A 22,916-nucleotide genomic window follows, 5' to 3' on the forward strand; every position below is an offset into this window, starting at 1 on the left:
GAACCCACCACCTCCAGCATATGGGGCCAGCACCCTACTCCTTGAGCTACAGGCACCGCCCAAATGTTCTTTTAAATGTCATCCTTTTGAAAAGATTGCCATTCTTTTTTAGATTTATTGTGCATATTTAAGGTGTATAAAAATATATTAAGAATAACACAGTGAATGCTTATATGTCACACCCAGCTTTAAAAAGTAAAATAAGCATTATCAATAGAAGGTCCAGTATCCCCTCTACTCAACAGTCCCCAGAATTTATTGTTTATTATTTTATTCTAGTCAGATTTTTTTTTCTCCTCATTTCTGCTCTCTTATGGTAAGAAAAGACAAATTTTTGGTTTTCCCGTTGGGATTGTAATTTCTCAAGTTTATCATTCTGTTCATCCTGTGGAAATAGCAACGTTTAGTAGATTGAAATGAAAGTAGCAAAAGATGTGCAACTTCCGAACAGGAGAAGAAAGGAGATAGTGAGAAATGCCTGTAATTATTTGAGGGTGCATTGCAATCCCTACCGAGGAGACGGTATTTTAAAGAAGGAAAATTGAGACTTTCCTCCTTGAGGGCTATAAGAGATTAAGCAATTGTTTTTTTCTTCTTCAAATAGCAATCGCGTCACTGGCATTTATGAACTCAGCTTATGCAAAATGGCAGACACAGGTAGTCCAGGTAAGCACCTGTGGAGAGGGGAAATCATCATTATCTCTGCTTATGTACATAAAAAAATTGGAGTGTGTACCCATGTGGGATATTTATAAAATCTTCTAGAAACCATGTGTGTTTTGCAAACTAGTTTGATGATAGTGATAGTGGTGGCGGGAGTTACCTTTTTAGACTTGCAAAATTACTTGGTTTATGATGCACAGTATGGTTATAAAAATTATATCAAGCTGAATTTAGTTTAGAAAGCTTCATAAGGCTGGGCGCAGTCGCCTCCGCCTCTAATCTTAGCACTCTGGGAGGCTGAGGAGTGTGGGAGTGTGGATTGCTTGGGTTAAGGAGTTCAAGACCAGCCTGAACAAGAGCGAGACCACATCTCTAGTAAAAATAGAAAAAACCTAGTCAGGCATTGTGGCAGGCACCTATAGTCTCAGCTACTCAGGGTGCTGAGGCAGGAGGATCACTTGAGACCAAAAGTTTGAGGTTGCTGTGAGTTATGACACCACGGCACTCCACCCAGGTAATAGACTGAGACAATAAATAAATAAATAAATAAATAAAGGAAATGGTAGGAGCTAAAGCCACCTGTCTATCATCCTCTGAACTACTAAGTATGTACAAGTGTGTGTAGTCCCTTCCACTTTTTTCTTAGGGATGTATTTTTATGTGTTTGGAATCATAGTATACACAAACTATTAAATATCTATATTTTCACTTGACATAATAGCTTTAGGATTTTCTCAAGTTGCATTGAAATCTTTAAAATTATTAAAGAATAAAATATTCAGCTTTTTAAAAAAGTTTACCAAGTTGCTTTAGGGAAAGGCATGAATTTTTATTTTTATTTTATTTTATTTTATTTTTTTTTTTTTTGAGACAGAGCCTCAAGCTGTCGCCCTGGGTAGAGTGCTGTGGCATCATAGCTCACTGCAACCTCCAACTCCTGGGCTCAAACTAGTCTCCTGCCTCCGCCTCCCAAGTAGCTGGGCACCTGCCACAACACCCGGCTATTTTTTGGTTATAGCCATCATTGTTGTTTGGCAGGCCCAGGCTGGATTTGAACCTGCTAGCTCAGGTGTATGTGGCTGGTGCCTTAGCCACTTGAGCCACAGGCGCTGAGCTGCATGAATTTTTATTAATGAAGTCTGATATAGGCTCAGCGCCCATAGCACAGTGGTCATGGCACCACCCACATACACCAAGGGTGGTAGGTTTGAATCTAGCCCGGGCCAGCTAGACAACAATGACAACTACAACAAAAAATAGCCAGGCATTGTAGCAGGTGCCTGTGGTCCCAGCTACTTGGGAGGTTGAGGCAAGAGAATCACTTAACCAGTGGTTCTCAACCTTCCTAATGCCATGACCCTTTAATACAGTTCCTGTGGGTCACGACCCACAGGTTGAGAAACGCTGGTGTAAACCCAAGAGTTTGAGGTTGCTATGAGCTGTGATGCCACAGCACTCTACCTAGGGCAACCTAGTAAGACTCTGTCTCAAAATATATATATATTTATAAAATAAAATAAAAATAAAGTTTGATATATCTTCAGACCAAACTATCTTAGTTTGCTATGTATAAGAATTTCAATTTAGCCATGCATGGTGGCTCACACCTGTAATCCTAGCACTATGGGTGGCTGAGGCAAGTGGATTGCCTGAGCTCATAGGTTCAAGGCCAGCCTGAGCAATACTGGTCATCTCTAAAAATAACCAGGCATTTTGGTGGGTGCCTGTAGTCCCAGCGACTGGGGAGGCTTAAGTAAGAGAATCGTTTGAGCCCAAAAGGTTGAGCTTGCTGTGAGCTCTGATGCCATGTCATCTATGGAGGATGACAAAGTGAGGCTGTGTCTCAAGAAAAAAACAAAAAGAATTTCAATTAGGCCAAATGTAGTTTATGCCTATTGTTCCAGCTACTTTGAGGACAGAGGCGGGGAGTATTGCTTGAGCCCAGAAGTTTTGCAGTTGTAGTACAATATGATTGTGTCTGAGACTAGCCACTGCAGAGTGAGACGGTCTCACTCTGTCACCTGGAATAGAGTACAGTGGCATCATCGTAGTTGTCATAGCTCCCAGCAACCTCGTAACTCCTAAGCTCAAGTGCTCCTCCTGCCTCAGGCTCCTGAGTAGCCGGGATGATAGGAGTGCAGCACCACACCTAAGTTTTCTATTTTTATTAGAAACAGGTCTTGCTCATGCTTGAGCTGATCTTGAACTCCTGATCCTAAGCAATCCTCTTGCCCTGGCCTCTTAGAGTTCTAGGGTTATAAACATGAGCCATAGCACCTGGCCTGTTAATCTGTTTTGTCTTGATATTGAAATTGAATTCCTCTCGACAACAAAGAGAATCACCTCTTCTTGTCTTAGGCATGCAAAGGAGGAGAAGAAAAGTCTTAGATACATCAGTGGCATATGTGCGGGGAGAGGAGAACTTGGCAGGCTGGAGGCCCCGCGGAGATAGCCTTATTCTGGAGCACCAGTGGGAGCTGGAGAAGCTGGAACTCCTACATGAGGTATCCAAGGCAGGAGATGCCCGAATGCAAGACCTCTTGGGCACCATTCCCAAAGTGTCAATCTTGTATCCACCTTCTCTATGTGATTGTGGCTTTTTAGTTTTCCATTGTGATTGAGAGCTAAATGATCTTTGTATTTGCTGAGGCAATGGTGTTGATCTTCTCAGGTGGAGAAAACCCGCCACTTCCTGCTGCTGCGTGAGAGACTTGGTGATAGCATCCCCAAATCCATGAGTGACTCATTGTCCCCCAGCCTCAGCAGTGGGACCCTCAGCACCTCCACCAGCATATCCTCTCAGATCTCAACCACCACCTTTGAAAGTGCTGTCACACCCAGCGAGAGCAGTGGCTACGACTCAGCAGACATCGAAAGCCTGGTGGATAGAGAGAAAGAGCTGGCTACCAAGGTTGGGATCCCTTCCTCTTTGCTAAGCATTTTCTTGCCAAGATGCTGTGTGAGCTGCCTTCTCTGTTTCAAGGCTTGTGATAACGTGAATATAGAAATAGAAGTAAGAACTCAGTTTCTACCCCTAACACACTTACAGAGTAGTGGGTGACAAGCAAGAGGTATGTGTCTTGGATGCTGTGGGAGGGCGGGGGGAGCCAAAAGAGAGGCCTCTGAATGAGGGGCTTGTGAGCCAGCCTTAAAGGGATTCAGAGGAAGAGCCAGGAACGTCCTGCCTGGGTGGCCTCGGGGAATGCATGTGGGACATGTGCAGGAGATGGGGTGAAGATCTCATGCCCTGTGCTGAAGAGTTAGAGTTGACCTGGGAGTCAACTCTTTAATACTTTAAGCAGGTATCTGTGTTTTAGAAAGATGTCTGTGGCAATAATAAGAGGAATGGGTTGGTGGTAAAGAGGTAGGCTGACTTAGCTGGGCATTGTGGCAGGCACCCATAGTCCCAGCTACTTGGGAGGCTGAGGCAGGAGAATTACCTAAGCCCAGGAGTTGGAGGTTGCTGTGAGCTGTGACGCAACGGCACCCTACCGAGGGTGACAGAGTGAGACTCTGTCTCAAAAAAAAGAAAAAAAAAGGTAGGCTGACTGATGAGACATGATAAAGGCTTTTTAAAGAAGGCAGAGGTATGTGGGATGAAGAGGAGGGAGAATCTGCCTGGACACAGGAGAAGGCAGAGAGCTTGCTGGGGGTGATCCCAGGTGTGGATTTCTAGTCACCTGGCTGGAAAGAAAATGTAAAAATGGGATGTTTTCATAATCCAATAGTCTTTTAGTTTATTGAGGAAAATATGTCCCTCTAGTAGTCTCCATACCATTTAGCACCAGAGTGAATTGAGAATTAAAGGGTTAACCAGGTATGGGGCATATAACTGTGTTCCTAGCTACTTGAGAGGTAGCAACAGGAGGATCTCTTGAGCACAGGAGTTTAAGTTCAACCTGGACAACACAGGAAGATTCTTTTTCTTTTTTTTGGAGACAGAGTCTCACTTTGTTGCCATCAGTAGAATGCTATGGTGTCACAACTCACAGCAACTTCAAACTCTTGGGCTTAAGCAGTTATCTTGCCTCAGCCACCCGAGTAGCTGGGAATACAGGTACACACCACAATGCCCAGCTAGTTTTAGAGACGGGGTCTCTCTCTGGGTCAGGCTGGTCTCAAACTCCTGAGCTCAGGCAGTCCACCCACTTCCACCTCCCAGAGTGCTAGGATTACAGGCATGAGTCACCATGCCCGGCCACTACTACATTTTTTAGAACTTTGAAACTATGAATGCTGATAGTAATTCACTTTTATGGTCTAGTCTTGAGAGTGGCTCATTTTGTTGTTTAGGATTCATTGAGGGTATACAGAATTATGTCACACTAATTGCATAGATAAAATCTCTCTTACAATTGTGTGAGAGTGGCTTTTTTGACCACTTGTTTTATTGTTTTTACTAGCCATATACTGGACTTTCTTCACTATATGTGACAGTTAATTTCTAGAACTTTTAGGGCAGTGCCTGAGCTCCATTGTGGGTTTTAGGCATATTTCTTGCATCTAAGGCTTGGTTTAGCCACTGAAAAAACATTTTCTATGATGTTCAATTTACACTTCTCTCCTTTTTTTTTTTTTTTTTTAAGATAGAGTCTCATTCTCTCACCCTGATTAGAGTGCCTTGGCATCATCATAGCTCACAGCAACCTCAAACTCTTGGGCTCAAGAGATCCTCTTGCCTGAGCTTCCCGAGTAGCTGAGATTGCAAGTGGGAGCCACAACCCCCAGCTGTTTTTTCTATTTTTAGTAGAGACTGGGTCTCACTCTTGTTCAGGCTGGTCTCTAACTCCTGAGCTCAAGCAGTCCAACCCACTTTGGCCTCCCAGAGTGCTAGGATTACAGGCATGAGCCACTGTGTCAGGCCCTCTCTTTTTTTTTTTTGAGAGAGAGAGTTTCACTATGTCACCCTTGGTAGAGGACTGTGGCATCACAGCTCACAGCAACCTCAAATTCTTGGGCTTAGGTGATTCTCTTGCCTCAGCCTCCCAAGTAGCTGAGACTACAGGTGCCTGCCACAATGCCCAGCTAAGTCAGCCTACCTCTTTACCACCAACCCATTCCTCTTATTATTGCCAGAGACATCTTTCTAAAACACAGATACTAAAACAAGAACACTCTTGAGATTCTCTTGCCTCAGCCTCCCTGGTAGCTGGGAGTACATGTGCCCACCACAACGCCCAGCTATTTTTTGGTCGTGGTTGTCATTGTTGTTTAGCAGGCCTGGGCTGGGCTCGAACTTGCCAGCCTTGGTCTTATGTGGCTGGTGTCCTGCTCCCTGAGCTTCGGGCACTGAGCCTTTTTTTTTGGGGGGGGGGAGGGGACAGAGTCTCACTCTGTTGCCGCAGGCTAGAGAGCAGTGGGGTCATCATAGCCTATAGCAGTTTCATACTCCCAGGCTCAAGTGATCCTCCTATCTCAGCCTCCTGTATAGCTGGGGCTACAGGCACAAGCTCCTATGCTCAGCTAATTTTTCTGTTTTTTGTAGAAGTAGGATCTGCTATATTGCTCAGGCAGGTCTTAAATTCCAGATCTCAAGTGATCCTCCCTGGTCAGCCTCCCAGAGTGCTAGGGTTACAGGTCGAGCCATGGCGCCCAGCCTTTACATCTGTTTCTCTCTTTTCTAGTGCCTGCAACTTCTCACCCACACGTTCAACAGAGAATTCAGCCAAGTGCACAGTAGCATCAGTGACTGTAAGGTGAGCACATCACAGCTGTAATTTTGGTCAGCATATTGGTGACTGAGTTTTACAGCAGCCCAGATGTCCTGCTTCTAGGTTATGCTGCTTTCAAGTGGCTTGTGATGAGCACAGCATTGTATTTAAAGATTTATTTTTGCAGGAAGACGAGGCCCAATGGAGAGAAAGAGCACCCAAACACCACGTTTATAAGAGGAAGGGCTTCATTTACCAGCCGGGAGCTTACAGCTTAAAAGATTTCCAGATAGCCTCGCTCCCCAGCTAGCTTGGTCTTTCCCTTTTTATCGACAGTCAAAAAGTTCCACCCCACAGGTGCCCTTCTCATTGGCCAGTTTGAATCACCGGGAGATGCTATTCCAGCCTCTCTAGAACTACAGGATTTCACAGAACTTGGAAATTTCCAAGTTCTAGGAAGTTAAATCCACAAATTCCCAAGAGCTGAGTCACCATGGAGAAGACCCCGCAGGTGTATCCTTGGGGTCTCCTTGAGAAGACGTGTTCTCCCAGACCTCACCCTTCTTGGGTATCCTCTCTCATTATGACATACTGCTCTAGTATTTATTCTGAATATTCTCATTTTTCAGCGTCAGAACACTGACTTTTTTTTTTTTTGAGACAGAGTCTCGCTTTATCGTTCTCTGTGGAGTGCCATGGCGTCACAGTTCACAGCAACCTCCAACTCCTGGGCTTAGGTGATTCTCTTGCCTCAGCCTCCTGAGTAGCTGGGACTACAGGTGCCCGCTGCAACGCCCGGCTATTTTTTTGTTGCAGTTTGGCCGGGGCCGGGTTTGAACCCACCACCTTGGGGCCAGCTCCCTACTCACTGAGCCACTGTCGCCACCCCCAGAACACTGAATTTTGAAGGTGAAAGTATTTTGCTGTGTCTCTTAGAAAGATTATCACATGGAAACATTTTTGACTTTCCCTTCTCTTTTGGAAAAGAATATTCTATAGGAAGATGGTATGTTATTCTGTGCCAGGGCAAAGGGATTCCTAAGGTTCTTGGTGGCATAAACTTCTGTTACCTTCAACAAACCAGTTCATCAGAGAATGTCTGTGCCACTCACTGGGTTCCAGCCAGCTGCCCTTTCCTCCTTGGCTCGCTGCACACTTGCTGCCCCTTTGCCTGGAATAGCCTTTAAACAGCCTGGAATTGGTGCTCTTACCTCTTTGATTTTTCTGCTCAAATAGTGACTCCTTAGAGTGGACTTCCCTGGCCTCCTAATATAAAGCTGATGGCTCTGACACCTTCTACTCACCCCACTCCCTGCTTTGCTTTTTACTGCAGCGCTTATCACTACTAGAAGCTTTTTAAAGTGCTTGTGAGTGGGTAATTGTCTATTTTAAGCTGCCAGGAGGGCAGGCCCTCTACTACATTCTTAGAGCAATGCCTGGTTGGCATGCATATGTAAAACTGTTTAATTAATGCAGGGGGGAAGTAACATCATAAAAAGCCAGACTTGCCTCTTCCTTCATGTCTTGATTCCTAATGGAGCCCTCAGGCCATTAAATATTTAGAGGCTTGTTTTCTTTGTTTTTAAAAAGTTTTCTCTTGGGCTGTGCCTGTGCCTCAGTAAGTAGGGCACCGGCCCCATATACCAAGGGTGGTAGGTTCAAACTCAGCCCTGGACAAACTGCAATAAAAAAATAGATGGGCGTTGTGGCAGGTGCCTGTAGTCCCAGCTGCTTGGGAGCTGAGGCAAGAGAATCGCCTAAGCCCAAGAGCTGGAGGTTGCTGTGAGCTGTGATGCCATAGGGCCATAAAGTGAAACTCTGTCTCTTAAAAAAAAAAAAAAATTCTCTTTTTTTATGGACAAATAATAATTGTTTATGTAGGCTTATTTTATTGAATGACCCTCTGAAATAGGAGAACTGTGAATGCGAGGCAGCAGTCATCACAACTCCCGATTGCAGAGGCAGTTTTTGTCAGCAGAGTCTCACTGGCTGTGTTATGTTTGCTTCCAGCTGTCTGATACCTCCCCAATTGGACGGGACCCCTCAGAGTCCAGTTTTAGCAGTGCTACTCTCACTCCCTCCTCCACCTGCCCCTCTCTGGTAGAATTCAGGAGCAACTCCTTGGATCAGAAGTAAGTACCTGGATGAGAAGCTAATTTAAGAATTAAGGAAGGGCAGCACCTGTCATTCAAAAAAGTAGGGCACCAGCCCCATATACTGGAGGTGGTGGGTTCAAACCCGCCCTGGCCAGAAACTGCAAAAAAAAAAAAAACAACAACAAAAAACTTTTGGGTGGCCCCTGTGGCTCAAAAGAGTAGGGCACTGGCCCCATATGCTGGAGGTGGCGGGTTCAAACCCCACCCCAGCCAAAAAAAAAAAAGGGAAAAAATCAGCCTTCCATGAATAGATTAAGAAAATATACCATAGCTGGGCTCATGCCTATAATCCCAACACTCTGGGAGGCCAAGGCAGGTAGATTGCTTGAGCTCAGGAGTTTGTGACCAGCCTAAGCAAAAGCAAGACTCCATTTCTAAAAATAGCCAGGGCACTATGCTGGGCATCTCTAGTCCCAGCTATTTGGGAGGTTGAGGCAAGAGGATCACTTGAACCCAGGACTTTGAGGTTGCTGTGAGCTGTGATACCACAGCCCTCTACCCAGGGCAACAGAGTGAAACTCTATCTCAAAAAAAAAAAAAAAAAAAAAAAGAATGAAAGAAAAGAAAATATGGCATATATATTTATATATACACACACCATAGTATTCTACTCAGCCATAAAAAGGAATGAAATAATATCTTTTGCAGTAATCTGGTTGGAACTTTACCCTAAGTAAAGTATGTGAGGAATGGAAAAACAAACACCACATGTACTGTCTAATAACTGAGAGCTAATGGGAGGGCACAAAGAGATGTGATGGTCCTGGCAACCAAAGGTGGGGAGGTAAAAACTTAACCTGTTGGGTACAGTGAACACTATTCAGGTGATGGGCACACTTAAGCTCCAACGTAAGCATTATAGTAGATGTCCAAGTAATAAAACATTTGTACCAACTTAATATTTTTAAATTAAGAAAGAAAACCGGCTAAGGCGCCAGCCACGTACACCTAAGGTGGCAGGTTCGAATCCCCAGCCCGGACCCGCCAAACAACAATGACGGCTGCAACCAAAAAATAGCCGGGCATTGTGGTGGGCGCCTGTGGTCCCAGCTACTTGGGAGGCTGAGGCAGGAGACTCGCTTGAGCTCAGGAGTTGGAGGTTGCTGTGAGCTGTAATGCCACGGCACTCTACTCAGGGGGATAGCTTGAGGCTCTGTCTCAAAAAAAAAAAAAAAAAAAAGAAAACCTTGGGTCATTGTTTGTTTGGCAGGCTTGGGCTGGGTTCAAACCTGCCAGCCCCTGTGTATGTGGCCAACACCCTAGCTGCTGGGCTACAGGCGCCAAGCCATGATTCATCATCTTAATCCCCTCTTTGCAATGTACCCTCAACTCCTATGCATCTCCATTCATTATGCTCACCTGTCAAAACCTACCTGGTTATCACTCATCTGTCTATATTACTGTATAACACTGACACAGGCAAAAAGGACTTGAGAAAATAACACAACCAGGTAATTGATCATTTTATGTGTTGTTAGAAAGAAAAAGTGCCGCAAACCGAATTTGACGTGTTGGCAATTATGAGAGGCATCCCAATTTAAGAAATGGTAAAGTATCAAAAGCAGGCTTTTAGAATCCGTGAACTACAGTTAATTTGGCTAACATGCTCAACCAAGATGCCTGTGATGCAGGTATGTCACGCATCTCTGGTCCAGGTCCGTGGTCCAGCTCTGCTCCGCACAGCCTGCCAGGAGTTTGCCTTCTTTGCGGCTCCCTGAGGCCTTGGCTAACTCTACCGTATACCCAGATCTCCTGGGGCGCCTGTTACAGGGAAGGCAGCTAAACCCCACTCGGGGTTTGCTGTCCTGTACAGTTGAAGTCTGAAGTTTGAATCTCTAACAATTTCCCACGTGAAACCCGTGTGACGCTGCTCATCAGGGACCACACTTTCAGAGCCACTGCCCTCTGTGTGGGCATGGGACTGAGAAGAAACTTAAAAGAAATAGAGCTCATATTCCAGATACCTGTGTTCAGAGAGCTTTAAAATAGGAAGAGAGACTGTGTGTCTTGATGGTCACAGCAGTTTCCTTCTGTAAATTTTTTTTTTTGGAGACAGGGTCTCACTATGTCGCCCTGGATAGAGTGCTGTGGCATCACAGCTCACAGCAACCTCAGACTCTTGGGCTTAAGCAATTCTCTTACCTCAGGCTCCCAAGTAGGTGGGACTATAGGAGCCCTCCACAACGCCTGGCTATTTTTGGTTGCAGTTGTCATTGTTGTTTAGCTGGCCTGGGCTGGGTTTGAACCCGCCAGCCTCAGTGTATGTGACTGGCACCGTAACCACTGTGCTACAGGCCCCAAGCCTCCTTTTGTAATTTTTGAAGGATGACACCGAGAGAATTCAGAATTAACTTTCTGACACCATCTTACCTTCTTGGCTGAGCTCTCTGAAACTGAAGTTTGCAACTGGTGTTGAGGGAGTGGCATTTTATTTGCCCTGGTGACATGGTGTACACAACATACCTTGACCTTAACTGAAACTTGCTACCCCTTCTTCTTAACCTCTCTCTTTTAAAGGACCCCAGAAGCCAATTCCCGAGCCTCTAGTCCTTGTCCAGAATTTGAACAGTTTCAGATTGTCCCAGCTGTGGAAACACCGTATTTGGCCCGAGCAGGAAAAAATGAATTTCTCAATCTGGTTCCAGATATTGAAGAAATTAGACCAGGGTGAGTAGTATATTGACCAGGGATGCTGGGTACAGAAAACAAATCAGCACGGTGAATTTACTTCCAGCTCCTCTGTGCAGTCTGATTTGTAGTCTCGTGCAGATTGTGGGATAAAAGAGCTGGACTGGGTTTCTGCCTCATAGTTGCACTCCACCCTGGCATCACACGTTACTATAGTACTTTGGCAGATATGTAGTAAGATTCTAAGACAAAAATCATTTGCCTATTTTGTTGATTCTGGGGACTTGCCCCAGGTGAGATATATTTTGATGGTCCTCAGCTCATGATCATTTTCTTTTCTTTCTTTTTTATTAAATCATAGCTGTATACGTTCATGATCATTTTCTTTTTGTGAAAAGCTAACTTCTCTTATTTCATACTGTTCTTTTTAGCTCAGTGGTCTCTAAGAAAGGATACCTGCATTTCAAGGAGCCACTTTGCAGCAACTGGGCTAAACATTTTGTTGTGGTCCGTCGCCCTTACGTCTTCATCTATAACAGTGACAAGGACCCAGTGGAGCGTGGGGTCATCAACCTATCAGCAGCGCAGGTGGAGTGCAGCGAGGACCAGCAGGCCATGCTGAAGGTGAAGGTTGGCCCCGCCCTGTCTTGGCCTATCAGCACCACACATGCCCGTCCCTTTTCAAGTTCCACCTCTGTTGTGTGTCGTGGAGTTGCTCCTTTCTACCTGGTCTCCCTGAACTTTGAGTATGAAGTGCGGAATGCCTTGTGAATGTGCGAGGTGGTCCCCATTGCTCAGTCTCTGTAGGCACCTTCTCACCTACCTGTTTCTTTCAGACACCCAACACTTTTGCTGTCTGCACCAAGCACCGTGGGGTCCTTTTGCAGGCTCTCAATGACAAGGACATGAACGACTGGTTGTATGCTTTCAACCCACTTCTTGCTGGCACGATACGGTAAGAACTTGCTTTGGGTTTCTTTTCTCTACTTGGCTTTTGGCCCTGGAATATCGGCATCAGTAAGTTGGAAAGGGGGTACTGGTCTGGGTAAGCTCACAACAGAGGGAGGATGGAGTGTAGCAGTGGCTGTGGGGGCTACTGAGGCCTCTGCTTCTCATAAGATGCCATCCTGTGTCCCGAACTGCTGAGGAGATTCTGGTCACATTTGTACTGAGTAATCACCTTCTTTGTCCTTTTTTTTTTTTTGAGACAGTCTCAAGCTGTCACACCCTGGGTACAGTGCCATGGTGTTAAAGCTCACAGTAGCCTCCAACTCTTGGGCTCAAGCCATCCTCTTGCCTCAGTTATTCTATTTTTAGTAGAGATAAGGTCTTGCTTTTGCTCAGGCTGGTCTCAAACTCAAGCTCATGCAAGCCACCCACCTCAGCCTCCCAGAGTACAGGATTACAGGCGCGAGCCACTGTGCCAGTCTTCTCAAGAGGCCTGCCAATTGGGTCTTGGGGAGACCAACATTCAGCGATGTGATCCAGACTCAGAGCCAGCAAGAGGCTTGTGTCACAGGGTCACAGAGTAGGGGGCCTGGAGACCTGGGCCTGCAGTGCTGGATAGGGAGGTTCCAAGAAGGAGCCCCAGAGGGAAAGGCTAGGAGAACACCTGGGCCCGGTTTTCTGATCCTTCCTCTGCGTTTGTCCCTCACAGGTCAAAACTCTCCCGCAGATGCCCAAGCCAGCCGAAATACTAAGTGACCCTGCTGAGTGCCCTCGCTGGCCTGTGAGAGATAAAGAAAGTGTTGCTCTCGTTCTCTTTGTGATTCTTGACGGTGACTCCTGTATGTAACCCTGTGGCCCCCACTTCTCCCTCCTCGTCTGGACTTCTCCAGCTCTCCTGTGCCCCATCTCCATTGCTCTGTACTCTTTTCTTTTTTCCTGTGCTGAGAATCTTCTTAGTAGCATGTGGCCTAACAAAAGGAAAAAAGACTAAAAAAAAATCCATACACAAAAAACCCTGAGGGGATCCAGTGATTCTCCAAGTCACTTTTTGGTGTATTTTGACCTCCTTTTGTATGATAGGTCCCCATACTGACCACTCTGATGTCTGTACTGCTGTCTGTGGATACCTTTGTCTTTTTTTTCAAGCCACATAATGATTTTTTTTCTCTTCTTTGTGTGTGATACCACTTTAATTTTTTCTTGGGTGGCTTAGAGACTAAGGGAGGAGACATCTGGCCTTTCTAAAACCTGAGAAGAAAAAATTTAAACTTTTTTTTTTTTTCCCCTTCTGTCTCTTTGCCATGGCTAATCCCTGCATTTCCATGCAGGGAGAAGGTTGTGGTGGTGAGCTTAGAAATGGGACAGTTACTATGTTCTCTGAGTCAAAATTGGCACACATTCAGAGCACAGTTGTGGAATTTTCATTTCCTGGAAAAGAGAAGAGAGGTCTGGGACAGTAGCTGCTGTTGACCCTGTGAGAAGGGTCAGAGACACAGCCCGGGGATTTCAGGGACCACTAGATTTGGCCATGCGCTGTGAAGGTGGCTGTCACAGCAGGATTCCTGCAAACTGTTTCTGTGTTGGGAGGGAGGCTGCTCTTAGGAGCTACTCAGTTCTGCTCTTGGCCTTGGAGGCTATGGTACAGTTTGGAATTGGTGCGGTGTCATGCACAGATATTCCACAAGGGGGGAGTGTTTCACCTTCTGATAATAAACTTGATGGTCATTGTCATAAGACAGTGCTGAGTAGTGACCTTGAGATTATTGTAGCACCCTTTGATCAAAGAAATGTGATTTTCAAGTACAAACTTAGAAATGTCGTGCTGAATCAGTCCAGCATGGTTTCCAGTGATGCTCAGCTCCCTGTACTCATAAGTAGGCAAATATGGCAGGCTTTGCTTTCTGGATCCCAGGATTAAAACCAACCTCCCACCATCACCACAAACAGAACAAAAGATCCCAAGGGGGTAAGGAAAAGCGTTGCTAACACACTGCTCTGTTGCTTCTGCTTGGGTGTGGTGTCCTCTGCCAGACTAGGCTCATCTGGCTTCCAGAGACCATCACAGAAGATGACTGTCTTTCAGCTGCCAGTAAGTTTTACAGGATGACGTGGGGAACAGAAAGCCTCCCGTGACTTCAGTTGCTTGGCCAGTTGACTTGAGGTTGTTTTGAACCATTCTTTCTTTCCCCTGCTCAGCCATTCAGGAAGGTATCTGCCTGCTCCCACTTCGCAAGGCCCTGAGGTTCTTGGCCTTGAGTTGCTGACTCAGGTGACTGGCAGCTGGCTTACTTTCTACTCCCACAGTGAGGGCCGCATGCGTGTGCCCCTCTGCAGAGCAGTTGCCAGGGAGCCGGTCAGCACCTAGACCCTTCTGACTTCCTGGCAGGACTCCTCTCTGAAGAAGGGTCTCCAGCCTCGCTTATTAGAGCTGCCTTGCAAAGAGGAAGAATGACTCATGGAGAGCTTAATAAAGGAAGGGGTTGAAACCACAGACTGGCCGCATCTGAAAAGGGACTGATGAAAGCACTGATGAATTCTTACAAACTTTCTTCCTAACTCTAATGTTATTTGTTTTCTAAGTGGTATGTGCGATTTCTAATATAGATGGACGTTTCTTCGTTGTCTGATGGACACAATGTGCCCTTCTGGTACATATCCAAATCCAGCAAGGTCTGTTAGAGCTTCAGGAAGCCCTGCTGGACTGGAATGAAATCTAATTTCAGGGAAATGAAGATGGAGTTGAAGGTCATTTAAAAAATGAAATCACTGATGTTGCTGCTGTTATGAAGTGTGACAGAGGACCCATGTCTGTGACCAGGGAGGGTAGGGGGAGAGAAGCCGAAGGGAGAGTGCGATAACACAACACATGGAATGACTTCGTTTTTCTTCTAACTCAAACACAACTGGTTTGGAAAGTCTTTGCTTTGGAAATGTCAGACTTCAGAACTCCCTGGGCTGTCTGTTCATTACGTGCCCAGAGAAGAATGCTCGTTAGGAAGCCAGAGGAAGCAAGTCGTGTCCTGTGGGGCTGCAGCGGCGTGCTTCCCCATCTGAGGAGCCTCCACAGTGGCCGACAGGTGTAGATGGCTCCTTTTGGGTCCCCGGTACTTTCAGGATGGATGTTCCCTTTCTGAACAGAGCCATCCCCACTGCGAAGCTCTGAGAGAAGATTTATGGCAGGAACTATTTATGAGGTTTTAGCTATTGCCATAGTGGTGGGAAAGTTAAGAAATCTAATCCTTATGGAAACTACCTTTTAAGGTGACTTTTTATTTATTTTCCTTAAAGCACTCCTTTAAACAGCCAAAGAATAACAAAGGCTAGAAAAAGAATTCACAAATTAAGAGAAATGAGTGCTAGTTAAAGCTAATCGTCTCCTTCCCTCACTCCCTCATCTGCTTTTCTCCTGCCAAAGCAAAACACCGCCTCGCAGCCAGCCCTGCAGTGCTCTTGCCCTCCCTGTCCCTGTTGCTGCCTAGGAGTCAGCCAGCTCCCAGGCCGGGCCACACGGGGCCTGCCAGCCCATGCCTGTGGTCTGGAGCACGGGGCCTCTGAGCTCCAGAGCACTGTTCACACGGCGAAGGCGAGAGGAAATGCAATGCACTTTCCACACTAAGAAACCACTATTATTTGATATATTTTTTCTCTTCAGATACATAGAATTTATATAACTACTCATATTTTTGATGGATTTTTCCGACTAAGGTGAAGGAATAAATTAAATCATTGTGAATGGTTTGGGAAGTCTAAAAACAAGATGACTTTTCCTGGCACATATTTCAAAGCAAAGACTCTGTTGCCTGCTGCTTATTGTCCTATTTACAGGGATATTTAATTGTGTAGGTCTGTGTGTATTTATATAGCCGTAATGAATTGCACGGTGGCCTGGGCGAGAAGGGCCCTGCTGGGCAGCCCTGTCGGTGTCTCTCTGCGTCTCCCTCACGCCGGACTCCAGTGGGCAGGATCAGGGCTTATCTGTTTGACTTGGGTCCTTGAGTTTTCCTTTTGGTTCCCTTTTAAAAATGTGATTGTTAACCTGCTTCTTAAAAAGAAAAGACTAATTCTGCTGCTGCTCTCAGAATGTTTGCTGAATGTGTTTAAAGAGGACTCTAACTTGTATGCACTACAACTGTTCACCATGGCCGTCGATACACCTGGGTGCTGGGCCAGACCACGACCATATGTAGCAGGAATGTATTAATTTGTGCGTCGTTAGTGAGCAGAAATATCAGTTGAGAGATTATTTGCTGTTATTGTTCAAAAGGCCATTTATGAAATTAGTATTTGAGCCCCATAAAATCTTAAGAAAGCCTCCAAACCATTAAAGGAAGAAATTCAGGTTGGTACAAAATTCTTGTTAAAAACTCACAGCGAAACGGCTGTGCTCAGATAAGAAGTCTGAACCGAGGTTGGTCTCTCGCCAAACCCTGGCTGTTGTGTGTTGTTTTTCATGTCTTTGAGTTACTTTGTTTTCATGCTGAGCATTTGGCATCAGTTCACCGAAGAACCCATCAGCCTTCTGGTGTTTAAAGCATCGTCTTAACTTGTGGCTCTGAAGTACTGGTCTGTTGAGATGTCAAGTCTCTCGTCACCATCCGTGCACACTACAACAGAACTCATGATGCATAAGTGGCCTTTCTGAACCAAGACTTCGCAAACTGATCTCTCCCCAGTGAAGGAGTTGAGCACATTAGCAACAATGTACATTATTAATTTTGGATTTTCATTTCCATGTTTTATTTTGTAAATATTATCTGATGTTTGGAGCTTGAGTATACAGAATGTAAATATAGTTCTTGTATTTGTACTAATTCTGATTCCTTTGCTGTATAGCCTTAGGTGTGCAATGCAGACATTATCTAACTGTGTATGGTAACATTACATCACGGAACTATTAGTGAACGAGGTAAAATAATAAAGGTACAACCGGTACATCGAAGGGCTCTTGATATGCATTTATTCTTGCACCCTTTGAAAGGTAGTGACACAAATGCTTCTTTTCTTGAATTGTTTTGATGCCTGCTCTGGGCCTGGTATACCATCTGCATACAAACAGAGCAAGCCCATGCACTTGTGTCCCTCCCATTCCAGTGGGGAAGACATTTGTCAAACAAATGTATAACTTCCAAGTGGTAAATGTTACAGAGGAAAATAAAATCCAGTAAAAGATCGGAGAGGAATGGGAAGGTGGTGTCCTTTTAGATCACGTGGCAGGGAAGGCCTCTTTATAAAGGTGACATTTGAGCAGACTTTGAATTAAAGGATGGGGTAGGCTGCGCCAATCCCTCGGCAAAGGGGTCTCCAAGTCAAGGAATGATGTAACGGAGAGAGCAGCAGATGTCGGAAAGTACCCCAGGACTGGCTGATTCGGGGCTTCAGTGAGGACTTTGAATTTCTTCAGAGTGAAATGGGAAGTTGCTGGAGGCTTTTGAGCAGAGGAGTCGCAGGATGTATGTATGCCTCTCTGTCTTCCTTTTCCTCTTTTCTTTCTTTCCTTGTTTGTCTCTCCCTTTCTTTCTTTCTTCTTTCCTATTTTTCCTTTTCTTAGAGTCTCACTCTGTCACCCAGGGTAGAGTGCAATGGCATTCTTTTAGCTTTCTTAAACTTCAGACTCCTATGCTGGAGTAATGCTCCTGTCTCAGCCTCCCGAGTAACTGGGACTATAGATCCGTACTACCCTTCCTGGCTAATTTTTCTTTTCTTTTCTTTCTTTTTCTTTTTTTTTTTTTTTGTAGAGACAGGGGCCTCTCTCTGTTTCCCAGGCAGTTCTTGGCTTCAACAATCTTTTCTTGGCCCCCTTAAGTGCTAGGATTATAGGAATGAGCCACAGCACCCAACCCAGAATGGTCTTTTAAATAGGCTGGGTGCCGTGGCTTAGGCCTGTTAGTGCCAGCTACTGGGAGGCTGAGGCAAGAGGATTTTCTGAGCCCGAGAGTTTGAGGCTGCAGTGAGCAATGATTGTACCACTGCACTCCAGCCTGGGTGACACAGTGAGACCCTATCTCTTAGTACAAAAACCATCTGACTGCTGAGTGGAAATTGAGCTGTGCTCAGGCAGGGACAAGAATGAGAAAATGGGACAAAGTGGGAGATTGTTATCCCAATATTCCAGGGCTGATGATGGTGGCTTAACCCGGGGTTGGAGCAGTGAGCAGCATGATGGGAAGAAAAGGTCAGTGTCAGGGTGCGTTGTGAAGTCAGAACCAACTCAGCAAAGAGACTATGAAGTCAGCGACTCACTAAGAGGACGTGTGCCTGAGGGAAGAGAAGTGTTGCTGTGTCCAAGGTGAAGACCAGGGTTGGCACCAGCTGAGGGGGATGCTGAGCTAAGACTTGGACTTTGGCCACGTTTCCTTTTAGATGCAGCATGTCCATGGGCAGGGGCAGTCAGTGCAGTGGCTGGGGGCCCTAACTGGATTCAAGGAGTGTGGGGCGAAGAGGCCCAGTGGGCACGCAGCCCTGGAGTGCAAGCAGCTGGCAAGAGAAGAACCATGAGTCTTGGAGTGTTTCCAACACCTGGAGATCAGGCAAAGGGAGCAGTCAGGCCAGGAGGAAGAGGAGGGGCCTGTGATACTTGGCAACCACATTAAGGCAGTGCTGACGCAGAGGAGGCGAGCTTGTGTCCCGAGTGTCCAGGGTGGCGAGTGGGGTTACAATAAGGCCTGAGCAGGGACTGCAACTTTGGCAACTAGAAAATGTAGGAAGTCTGAGGGAGCCAGGGGATATTTTTCCCCCAATTCCAGAACCAATGAAGAAACAAGACGGATGAGAGACCAAAATGTCACCTTTATTAGAGTAGCGGAATTACAGAGGAACAGCACAGTATGTGTTCCCTGAAGGTGGCTGGAGTTCTGAGACTGCTGGAGGAAGTGACTGGGCTCCCAAGCCTAAGGGCCCCTTCCACGCTCTGGAGCGCTTGGCTCACTTCCCATGGAAGGGCATCAGGAGCGCTTCTGCCCTGGCAAAGTCACTGGGGACAGGCATTTTCCTGAGTGGTGTTGAAAATCTAATTGGCGTAGGTTGAAGGGGGATCGAGAGGAGGGTGAAATAGTGAGTACAGACAGTTCTTTCAGAGATATTTACTATTAAGGGAGAAGATAAATGGGGCAACTAGAAGGAGATACAAGGCTAAGGAGGGAGGTTTGGGGGGGGTTTATTAAGAAAGAAAATAACATGGCATGTTTGTATGCTGGTTGCATGAATGAACTGGGAGGAAAAACCTGGAGGTGGCAAAGAGGACAGGATGGAGAGAGTTGCCGGAATGGAGGGTGTGGCTGGAGTCGCACCCAGTTGAAAGGTGGATCCTGATCCTGCTGAGAGGACCCGGTTCCACACACAGTGCCAGGGCTGTGGCCAGAGCTCAGCCGCAGGACATGTGCAGGTCTCTGAGGATCACTAATGTTTCTTCCGCTGGCCTAGGTGTTGTGCAGGCCACGTCTTCCTCATGCGCTGCTGGGCTTTCAGTTAGTTTAAGCTGGATGATCCCCCCCAAATCAGGGTCTGTAACTCTGACTGTACTTTCAACTAGGTCTCGTCCAGGACTGGACCCCCACTAGGGTCTCACTTTCTGAGTCCTCATGTCTCTTACAAAGCCAGACATGGAGTCCGGTGGTCCCATTGACCTGTGCACGTGAGCAGCATACTACTCTTCTCTTTGGTTTTTCTTGTCATGCTACTTTTGATTGAGTGGAGAGTTGAGAGAGTTCCTGCTCTTCCACAGGAACCACTTGTCTCTACGGTTTTTTTTGCTATTCTGAGCCCATCACACGTGTGCTTCTGGCTTTGTAATGTGTGGTCTCCGGCTTTTTTTAAAATTACTCTTTCTGCTACTTGGGAGGCTGAGGCAGGAGGATCGCTTTGAGCCCAAGAGTTTGAGACCAGCCTCAACAACATAATGAAACCCCATCTCTTACCAAAAATGTTTTAAAAAATAGCTCTTTCTGTCTAGCATGTGTTCAGGCCAGTTGAGTTCAGTTACAGGAATTACACAGGAGTGAGCTGCAGAGCTGGGATTTTCAAGTCTGCTCCCGTTAGTATGTTGCTTACACACCCTCTTATGTAAGTCAAAGGATTCTGCCCTAGAAATTTGCACAGAGGTCTGTGTTTTCTTAGAACTTGTGCCCATGCTTTGATTAGGATTTGAGGAGTTAGGGCAAGCCAGAAAGTTTTTAAAATGAATAGTAATGTGGGTTGACTTTCTGAAGCATTAGAAGCCAAGCATGTGAGGACTTTATAAAAATGAAAAGTTAGCACGATGCTATAGTTCCAGCACACCCTAACCCTGGGGGAGACTTGGCTTTGTCCCAGCCCTGCCCTCCTAAACCACTTTGCTGCAGGTTTCCACCACTTCTGGGAAGCCCATTTTTGGCTGATTGTTAGTACCTTAACTTAGAAATGGAAAGTCTGTACAGCATCTAACATTAGTAAAAGAAAGAAATTAGATTTCTAAATATATTTGCATAAAATGATGCCTATTCAGTAATAATTTGGCCAGATCTGGATGTGTAGTCACTTTGACTCAGCATAATTTCTCCCTTGCTAAATCTCAGACTAGAGCAATCAATCAGTTCCTGCAGCAAGGTCTGATGGGAGCCTTTCCCTGTAACTTAGCACCACAGATAAGGAAGTACTTGCAACAAAGTACAAGGGCGTGCCGGTCCCCAAGTTTCTCTTGAGGGATCCATTATGTAAAGTTCTACCTGTAAACTTTCTGTAAGTGCTGTTTATTTTCCCACACTGGTCACTAAAAGTTAATTTCAATCCAATTCTCCATTTAAAGTCAACTGAACGTCTCTAATACACGGCTAAGCCCCGTGTCACTGGGAAGACAGTCACTATGCGTGTGAGTATGTCCTGCAAATCCTGTTATGAAAAAGTGCTGGGCTTGGCCTGGGAGACGCCATTAAAGTTCAGTTCTCCCACTAACTAGCTGGGAAAGTCATCTTCCTTGAGCTGTGTGTCTTGGTCACATCAGGTAATACATTTTAATAATGGCATGTTAAAATTGTAGAATAAGTTGGCTCAGTGCCTGTAGCTTAGTGAATAGGGTGCCGGCCACATACACTGAGGCTAGCAGGTTTCAGTCTGGTCTGGGCCTGCTAAACAACGACAACTGTGACAAAAAAAAAAAAAATAGCTGGGCATTGTGGCAGGTGCCTGGAATCCCAGTTAGCTACTCAGGAGGCTGAGGCAAGAGAATCACTTGAGATTCAAGAGTTTGAGGTTGCTGTGAGCTGCGACACTACGTCACTCTATCCAGGGCAACATAGTGAGACTCTGTCTCAAAAAAAAAAAAAATTGTAGAGTAAGTTGAATTTTGAGGAGCTAGAAAAAAGATTATAGAGCCAGGCATAGTGGTGCACACCTGTAGTCCCTGCTACTTGGGAGGATCTCTTGAGGCCCAGAGTTTGAGACCAGCCTGCACAATATAGTGAGACCCCATCTCTACAAAAAATAAAATATTGTAGAGCAGTCTTCATTTCTTCATCTGGTGTGAGGCTGAGGTGCCGAATGCAGCTTGTGAAAGAGAGATGCCAGCAAAGGCTGTACCCATATTCCCTGGCAGATGAGAGGATGGCATTGACAGAAAGACAGTGCAGCAGAGAGACTGCTGTTGGCTATTGTAATGTGAGGAGAGGGAATGCTCTGTGTAAAAAATAAGACAACATTGGAGAAAATTATAAAAAACATTTTGAGGCTCTGAAGATCACCCAAAGGCAAACAAATTAAGAACCATTTATTCTTGGCTGGGTGTAGTGGCTCACACCTGTAATCCTAGCACCCTGGGAGGCTAAAGTGTGTAGATTGCTTTTGCTCAGCAGTTCATGACCAGCCAGAGCCAGAGTGAGACCCCATTTATAAAAAAAATAGCCGGCATTGTGGTGGGTACCTGTAGTCCTAGCTATGCAGGAGGCTGAGGCAATAAAGATCACTTGAGCCCAAGAGTTTGAGGTTGCTGTGAGCTGTGAATCCCTCGCACTTTACTGAGAGTGACCAAGTAACACTCTGTCTCAAAAAAAAAAAAAAAGCATTTAAACATTTATTCTTTAAAACAACTGCTAGAGCTTTACATAAGAACAGCAGCCTCTTGCCTGGGACTGTTCCCTTTTCCCACAGCATCTTTTTGGTAAGAGAGGCTCGCCAGATTAGGGTTAGGGGGTTTGCCAGGTCAGATGTTTGCCTTTGTGTGCGAGGGGGCTACAGGAGTGGGGACTATTACATCAGCTGAAAGTGGCAAACTCGGTGGGAATGAATGGGAAACACCACAGCTTGCTGGCCTGCGGTCCAGTTGGGCAAATAGCAGACTAGCTAGAAATGTAACAGGGAGACTCTGGAAATGGGAGTGTGCAGGATGAGACGGCCCTCCTCATATCCCTGGCTGACTGGGAAGCTCAGGTGAAGCTCCATAAAGCTGCGTGGAAATTCAAAGCCAACGGTGAGCTGCGGACGTACTTCCCAGTCCACTCACAGAATGGCCAAGGTGTCTTGAGCACAACCTCTTCCCAAATCTTTGGCTACTAAATAGTGAAGACATAAGGCATCCATTGAAAACTCAAGCTGAAGGCTCAGCGCCTGTGGCTCAAGTGGCTAAGGCACCAGCCACGTACACCCAAGGTGGCAGGTTCAAATCCAGCCCAGGCCCACCAGACAACAATTGATGGCTGCAACCCAAAAAAATAGCCAGGCGTTGTGGCGGGCACCTGTGGTCCCAGCTATCTGGGAGGCTGAGGCAGGAGACTTGCTTGAGCCCAGGAGTTGGAGGTTGCTATGAACTGTGATGCCACAGCACTCTACCCAGGGGGACAGCTTGAGGCTCCTGTCTCAAAAAAAAAAAAAAAAAACTTATGCTGAAAACCCAGGAATAAAAAAT

At 45.9% G+C, this 22,916-nt stretch overlaps 1 protein-coding gene across 2 annotated transcripts in view; it reads left to right on the forward strand.

The window, feature by feature from the left end:
• Positions 1-16,982, forward strand: part of KIF1B (kinesin family member 1B) — a 161,503-nt gene extending 144,521 nt beyond the window's left edge. For both annotated transcript variants that reach the window (XM_023515228.1, XM_012807292.2), the window contains 9 exons: positions 605-666; positions 3,022-3,167; positions 3,335-3,574; positions 6,288-6,359; positions 8,325-8,446; positions 10,988-11,137; positions 11,530-11,722; positions 11,935-12,053; positions 12,756-16,982. In XM_023515228.1, the coding sequence (XP_023370996.1) occupies positions 605-666; positions 3,022-3,167; positions 3,335-3,574; positions 6,288-6,359; positions 8,325-8,446; positions 10,988-11,137; positions 11,530-11,722; positions 11,935-12,053; positions 12,756-12,798 (1,147 nt within the window). In that variant the 3' untranslated portion in view covers positions 12,799-16,982. The remainder of the gene's footprint in view (positions 1-604; positions 667-3,021; positions 3,168-3,334; positions 3,575-6,287; positions 6,360-8,324; positions 8,447-10,987; positions 11,138-11,529; positions 11,723-11,934; positions 12,054-12,755) is intronic.
• The last annotated feature ends 5,934 nt before the right edge of the window (positions 16,983-22,916 follow it).

The sequence above is a fragment of the Otolemur garnettii genome, unplaced genomic scaffold, assembly GCF_000181295.1.
Source record: "Otolemur garnettii isolate 467f Iridium unplaced genomic scaffold, OtoGar3 scaffold00067, whole genome shotgun sequence".
NCBI lineage: Eukaryota > Metazoa > Chordata > Mammalia > Primates > Galagidae > Otolemur > Otolemur garnettii.